This window comes from Electrona antarctica (genome assembly GCF_951216825.1).
Source record: "Electrona antarctica genome assembly, chromosome: 2".
NCBI classification, from domain to species: domain Eukaryota; kingdom Metazoa; phylum Chordata; class Actinopteri; order Myctophiformes; family Myctophidae; genus Electrona; species Electrona antarctica.
Window position 1 is genome coordinate 21,218,361 of NC_136807.1, and position 7,210 is coordinate 21,225,570.

The 7,210-nt window shown below is 39.8% G+C and overlaps 1 protein-coding gene across 2 annotated transcripts; it reads left to right on the forward strand.

Moving 5' to 3' along the window:
- Positions 1 to 1,147: 1,147 nt before the first annotated feature.
- sarnp (SAP domain containing ribonucleoprotein) lies at positions 1,148 to 6,048 on the forward strand. Of its 2 annotated transcripts, none has more exons than XM_079517425.1 (11): positions 1,148 to 1,289; positions 2,093 to 2,192; positions 2,329 to 2,372; positions 2,478 to 2,551; positions 3,995 to 4,046; positions 4,567 to 4,640; positions 4,740 to 4,780; positions 4,918 to 4,943; positions 5,058 to 5,126; positions 5,320 to 5,406; positions 5,873 to 6,048. In XM_079517425.1, the coding sequence occupies exons 1-11, from the start codon at positions 1,257 to 1,259 to the stop codon at positions 5,912 to 5,914; spliced, it is 642 nt and encodes a 213-aa protein (XP_079373551.1). In that variant the 5' UTR covers positions 1,148 to 1,256; the 3' UTR covers positions 5,915 to 6,048. The 2 variants fall into 2 exon arrangements, with proteins under 2 accessions (XP_079373551.1, XP_079373552.1); XM_079517426.1 differs by lacking the exon at positions 1,148 to 1,289 and adding an exon at positions 1,316 to 1,666.
- Positions 6,049 to 7,210: the final 1,162 nt, after the last annotated feature.

Here is a 7,210-nt window from a genome sequence, read left to right on the forward strand (position 1 = left end):
AAGGAAGGAATGCAATGCTAATAAGGATTATTGAAACACTTGTGACTCCCTAAATTCATCCGGCTTTGCCCTACAACCGAAAGAACTATAAGTCACTGTGTTTTTATGTGTCTTAAATTTGATGGCAAACTGTGAAACTGTTTAAAGCTATTTTAAACAATGTCAGCATTCACAACATATCCTATTCCAATCCGTTTCATCATTCATGAATGACAAATGAACCTTGAACGTTCATTCACCCACATTTTCATAACTTACCCATCATTTATTTTTGAAGTGCTGAATTTGTCGGACAAATTAAATACATGTATCTTCTATTTTGCGACAATACAATCATTGTTTAAAGTTTTGTTTAATCCAATCCAATTAATAAAGATAATTGCATTTCAACAGGCACACAAGCTTAAAAGATTAGGCAGCCTTTGTATTGAGTTTGTGCTTGAAATGTACTGTAATTCTGCAAACTGTTAATACAATTTTCAATCAATTCAATCAATCAAAAGGCCTACCTTTGTCCCTGGATGACAGTCTTGTACAGACTACCGAAGGTCGTCTATATAATATGAAATTATATAGGCAGAGGAGGGCCAAATTCCTGTTGTGAATATCTTAAACACTTTGTTATTGTAGCCTATGTGAAAGCTATAATGAGTTTCCTTGTGTTTTAGAAATAATAATACAAACAATGTTTACTCAAAGCTGTGCTTTATAGTGAAAATATATTACTTATATATTATTATAACGTTCTTCACCTCTGATACAGTTGTCTGTACAGGTAAACCACACTGTAGTTTTGGATTGCCCTAGCCCCATATGTGCCCTCTCCCTACGCTCATTCTGTAGCTCCGAGATGAGGTCACACACAGGGCCCCTCCCACCCCGTTCAGAAACGGCGCATGTTTCCACAATTCCACGATTCTTACCCTTTTCTAAACGCCACTTCACGCGTGAAGTGGCGTGAAGGGTTTACACTAATTCAACGTCAACAACGCCAAAGAAAATCCAACTTTAAACGGTTATACGAGCGTCTAGCGGTTGTTTAGCATGTTTTTCAAGGAAGTTGAAAAGTGGGAGGGGCCCTGTGTGTGACCTCATCTCGGAGCTACAGAATGAGCGTAGGGAGAGGGCACATATGGGGCTAGGATTGCCCGTCTTTCCAGTAGGTGGCAGTGTGAAATATTGCATTGTAGCGAAAGGTATCAGAAGTAGAAGAGCCCCATCTTGATTGGCGAAAGACATTTCATCAACAAAGAAAGATGGCTGAAGTAATAGAGCTCCAGAAGCTTAAGGTTTGTAATAGATATGTCTGGTTTTTTAAATAATTGTCGGTTTGTTCCAAGATGAAAACATTAACTTGTGCCTAGTGTTAGTCACCGTGTAGAAAACCGTAATGTAATCAAGTCGATACATGCTGTTTTTATAGATAAAAAAGACGGACGCGCGTGTTCATGGCGCTTGTTCGGCTAACGTAGCTAGCTAACATACAGTATGTGTGCGTGCATATTTATTCTAAAAGGCTGTGAATAATGGATTGTTGTGAGATGCAATGTATCCGGAAAACTACCTCCTTACTCTCTTTCGTTTGTGGCAGATGCTTTTTTACGAGTTAATTTAACGTTAAAGGTCGTAACTAGGTCCTTGAATGGGTTGAATGGATGCATTTCCGGTGAGGATTTTATTGTGTGGTTAGTGGTGTGATACTGATACTATGTATTCACGTGTCTTGAGATGAAAACTAATATGAATTATTGTTGAATGGTTTTAGTAGCTTGTAGCTGTATCCCTACCAGATTACTTTAATTAAGTAACTAGCCGCACTTTTCAGCACCGTGCCGTGCGTACTGCGTAGTACCACCCGTTTAAAGTTTGCACTTTGCACATAATGCTGGAGGCAGCAGCACGATCCGTTAATGGAAACGAGTGCTTCCAAACTGTCTCCAACACGTCGAAAAATAATCAGATGCACGGAATTTCTTAACAGAAAGTAGCTTATAAATTACAACATGTCTTAGTGGATTTAAAAAAAATGTAGTGTTGCAAATTGCGGCTACTTATTAACCATCTCTGTTCCTGTTTGTCTCTGTCCCCATAGCTTGCTGAGCTGAGGCAGGAGTGTGAGGCCAGGGGCCTGGACAGTAAGGGGAACAAAGGGGAACTCATTGCCCGACTTCAAGCTTATTTGGAAGAGCATGGTGAGGCTAAATGCTGCTCTCCAATTTGCAGAAATTATTAACATTTGTGGTGTTCTCTTTTAAACGTTTTGTTAATTAATTTGGACTAAAATATCTACCTCACCTCATTCTGTTTATTTTTTAAATTCCCAAACAGAGGAAGACGTGGATGTAGATGATGTTTTGGCAGAAGACACAGAGGTACATTTCTAAACACTGAGACTTAATGATTTTTCATTATTTGTTCCTCTTGGTTAGATTGTGCTCTTTGTCAAAATGTGACTAATGGCGTCATCTTTTCTTAAGGACTTTCCCAAAGTTGAAGGTGCTGCCGACTTGAAAAACAACAAGGAGGTTCCTCAATCTGATAATAGTGAGACGTGAGTAGTTTATTTTTATTTTGTATTCTAATTCTGCCCAGGGATGTAATGGTATACCATTTTAACACAATCATTCCCGGGATTCCTTCAAAATAGGAGCTCTGGGGTGCCGGAAAGACATGGCCGCGTATACTCTGAAAGTGATTTGCATTTTTTGAGGGAGGGGGTCAGGGCATTCCACACTTGGGTGGCGGTGCTGTAGAAGGAGAATTTACCCATATATTTGTTTTGAAAATGGGTGGTACCAGATCGTTGTTCTCGCTCCCTCTAGTATTGTGGCTGTGGGTGTTGCTCATGTTTTTGAGGTAGTTGTCGGGTATGCAGGTATTGAGGGCAAGGTTGCATTTACAAATTTGAAGGTCAAGCTCATTTTCAATAAATTGCCTAACACAACGGATGTGCCAGCATCTTTCAAAATATAGACGCTAGAGTGCCAGCAGATATTGCAGATTTTACTCTGAAAAGCGCCGACTTCCATTCCCTCCCAAAACCGAAAGGCATAATCTTCCATTCTTACCTCGCACTGGTCAAGCTAAAGTCTATCTAGAAGCGTTAATATTCCAAATGAGAGGCATGCTGAAGTCAGAAATGAAGACGGAACATCGCCCATTGGTCAAAACCATGGAGAGTTCCCCAGGTTAGGAGATACGAGCCATTCTTTACTCTCTACTCCTTGCAATGTACTCCTTGTTGATCAATAAAAAGGCCAAAGGATGCCTATACACTAGCCTGGCTTTAGGCCAGCCTCATAGCGGGGATTCACTGAAGATTCCTCCCCGCATATGAGTCTGGAGTTGGGCCCATAGGCAGCATGAAAAGTGGTTGTTAGTAGTTGCCTTGAGAGGGAGGGGGCTTCGGTCTACCACAATTTAAATTGTATTACTGGGCAGCCAATTTGAATGCACTATCCTATTGGCGCGATTGTCTGCCAGGAGGTCATGTACTCGGGCCAGCTTGGCTTCAGATCGAGAGAGCTTCAGTGGGTGCTACCTCTGCCTGTTCTACTTAATAACTCGGCTAAACGTAAATTACCATCCTACATAGCCAACCCGATTATACTTGACTGTTACGCCACCATATACACATTAACCAATCAGAGGCTGCTTTAAACTGTTGTACGGACAGCCATTGACCGCAGTAGGTCGGGCCCATTGGTCGGTCGTAGCGGTCTTTAAATAAATACTTTTTGAAACGTCTATGGGGGAAATGAATGTGGAATTATTTCCTGGGCCCTCGTCGTTCTGAAAGTGGGTGGGACTGCGACGCTCTATAGTAGATTAGAATTAGTTTGCAAAAACATTATTGTACATTGTCTTTAGTAGCATACAAAATTAATTTGCTACCTATATTCTGCATTATTATTATACTGGGTTTCCTATGCATCAATTCAACAACCCATCTTTATGTATTCTTTCTCTTTTCTTTTTCTTTTGTTTCCCTCAGGCCTGAGGATAAGAAAGTGGTGAAAATATCTGCTCCAGAATCTTCCAGTGAGGTATTAATTACATTTCTTTCTAAAATATATTAACTCATTGACTGTTTCTCTAGAACAGAGAAGAAGACTTAACAGAATATTTTTGGAATATATACATATACTGTAGATGTAGGTCCTTTCTTAGTTGCAATAAGATTTGCCAAAAGGGGAGTTTTGGACAATAATATATCATAACCAGCAAATGCTGCATCTTTCAAAAATCTAGTCGAAAGTTGGTCTGTGCTCTTTATGCTTTATTATGATCCCCATTAGCTTCCACAAAATGGTCCAGGGTCCAGGTCAGGAGGGCTCTGCCAAATGTTTTGGGCTTTCAGCAGCACACATTTGTTGTTTTTATGCTCATAGCCTCTATCAGATGGTTAAATCCAGCCATGTTTATTCTGATCATTTAACCAGATTAGTACCACTGGTATGATCCATGATATCAAGTGTCTAAAAGATCAGCAATCGCAATTTGTACTTACAATTTCAATGCATGTATGTGCTCCTACTGAATGTCAAATTTAACTTCTATCTTCAGAGAATGCTGAAAAGAGCTGAGCGTTTCAACATGCCTGCAACTGCTGAAAGCAAGAAGGCTGTTCGTGCTGCAAGGTCAGTTTGTTGTGCTGTTGGAAATATGATCCCGCTCTACATTTGAATTAAGCTACATTTATATCGCTTGCTGAAATTAATGCACTCTCGTGTGTTTAGGTTTGGGTTACCCGCCGATGAAAAAAAAAGTCCTTCTCCAGGTTTGTGAATCAAACACTGTTTTGTTATTATCCTTATAGTATAACCTTTGACTGTACCACCTGTACTGTTAACACATTTTCTAATGAAGTACTCAATCAATCACTTAATCAATAAATCTTCTTTCTCTCCCTCACAGGTGTCCTTGTAAACAGTAAATCTGGTGTAAGTCTTTTTAGATTTGTTCTTAAAATTTAGCTGCTGTTTTTTTCTTAAGTCAAACAGTACCTAATGAAGAGACAACAGTGTTTAATGATGTGTTCTCCCTTTGTCTTGAAGGTGAATATAGATCAGCTGAAGAAGAGAGCAGAAAGATTTGGTGTGAACGTTTCTTCGACTGCACAAAAGGTAACTAAATGCATAACCATGGGAGGTTTAGGCCTGGGCTTACACCTATATGGATCTTTTTAAAATCAGTGGATCTCTGTAGTCATGCAAAACGGAGCTTTTGAGAAACTGTCTGTCGGCTGTCGGGATTACATTGTATTGTATTGTTAAAATGGTCAGCCATTTTCATGATTGCTACTTCTGTGATTTCCAGGTTGAAGAGGATGAGAAGCTGAAGAAAAGGAAGGAGAGGTTTGGAATATTGACAGGCACGGCTGCAGTTGCTGCAGGAGATACTGAGGTAGCTTTCTCTTCCTTTTCATACCTTTCAATAGATTAGGTCAAAGTGAAGTCAAATTTGTAGTACTCCATAGTACTATGGTGTCCCTTGCCAACAAGAACTGATCTACAAGCTAACAACGCCTTACATGACAATACGTTTACAATTTACACATTTAGCAGACACTCTTATTCAGAGTAATTTACATGCGCGAGATCTGAATAAGCAGAGGAAGCATAATCTCTAGCCAAGGAAGGGGGTGGGCATGGACATTTTGGCTGGTTGAAGACCAGGTGTGCACTGCACTCCTTGTAGATCAGGTATTTTTGGCAAGTGACACCCTCACCGTAGAGTATCAAATTAAGTAACTTTTAAATGTATCTTTGATGTCTGGACCTCTTATGGAATTCATGTCTGCATGTGAGTGAGTGAGTGACGGCATATTGTTGTTTTTGCCCCCCCCCCCCCCCCCCCCCCCCCCCCACAGGCAAAGAAAATGAAGCGAGCTGAAAGATTTGGAAAAGACTAAGTGTAAATAACTTGCGTTAGATTTTATTGCTTTTGTCTTGTTTTGAAACATTTTCATCACTGTATTCTGCTTCATTTACCTGTCCATTTTTGTAACATTTTTGTGATGTAAAATAAATTGTTTTCAGATTTTCACTTCTTTGCTGTCCTGGTTAAATATATATTTGTCTGCATAGCTGCATAGTATTAATTTGGTATAACCTACCACTAGTAAGGCTTGTTATTGATTTGAACGCCACAAAAAGATTTAATATCAGAACCCAAAATACAGTATGGTGAATGGTGATACCATTTATCAAGAGGATGTGCACTCGGTACTAACTGGAAAGATCTGCACAGGAAAGTGAAATCAATTGTTGAAATCATCGCTGCATCAAGGGTTGGATTAATTTGGTGGTAAATGCCCAGGGGGTGTACTTGTACATCTAGTTCCCCCAAGCTACAGAAACACAAGATGGGCTCTTTACCTAACGTATTTGGGTTACATGGGCTATTTTATTGTCCATCCACTTGCCTGAAAGATTTTACACACTAAGAATAAGCTTGTCTATCATATTGGTAATTTACTTGAATCACAATGTGAAATTAATACATATTGGAGAAAAAAATGGAAATGTATAAACTAGTACAATGTAACAGACTGAAATAAATAAATCAATAATATAGCTGCAATCAGTGATAAGACAGGACTCAACAGTGCCACTTTAAGTCACCCAGTGGTATTGAAATTAACCAGTGTACTACTAGCCATCAGACATGTAACTGACTACCGGTAACTTCATTACAAGGACCCCTAAATTAATTGCCCGTGAACTCTCATTTGAAAATAATATAGGTGAGGTGACAATACATTTTTGCCAGGGACCCGGGACCCCCATACACAAAGGTTTTTAAAATATTCCAAATGTTAAAAAAAAAGAAATCAAGATTCTTTGACAATAGCAGATTTACAAGCTCACGTCACGGGCTCCTTTGTGGCTTTCGCCTTTATTTTATTTTATTTTTTTATGGAGGGACAGACAGTAGGCTGACAGGAAATGGGGAGGGGGATGGCATGCAGTGAGGGCCGTCGGGATCGGGAGTCGAACCCACGGCACTCTACCAGACTGGATTGCCAGCCAAGGTGCCTGGACCGCTGAGCCACGGCCCAGGCCTACGGCTCCACTTTGAGAACATTTCGCAACACATTGTGTGGCTGTGTGCAAAACAAATCTTGAAAATAATTGAAAGCTTTATTATATTTTTGTAATATGTAAACGTTGGTACATTTAGACATTAATGGCCCTATCTTGCATTT

Excerpts from the sequence above, each read along its gene's own strand:
- sarnp (XM_079517425.1), top strand. The coding sequence starts at position 1,257 with ATGGCTGAAGTAATAGAGCTCCAGAAGCTTAAG. Across the intron at positions 4,944-5,057 it reads TTGTAAACAGTAAATCTGGT|GTGAATATAGATCAGCTGAA; the intron begins GTAAGTCTTTTT and ends TTTGTCTTGAAG. Across the intron at positions 5,127-5,319 it reads TTTCTTCGACTGCACAAAAG|GTTGAAGAGGATGAGAAGCT; the intron begins GTAACTAAATGC and ends TGTGATTTCCAG.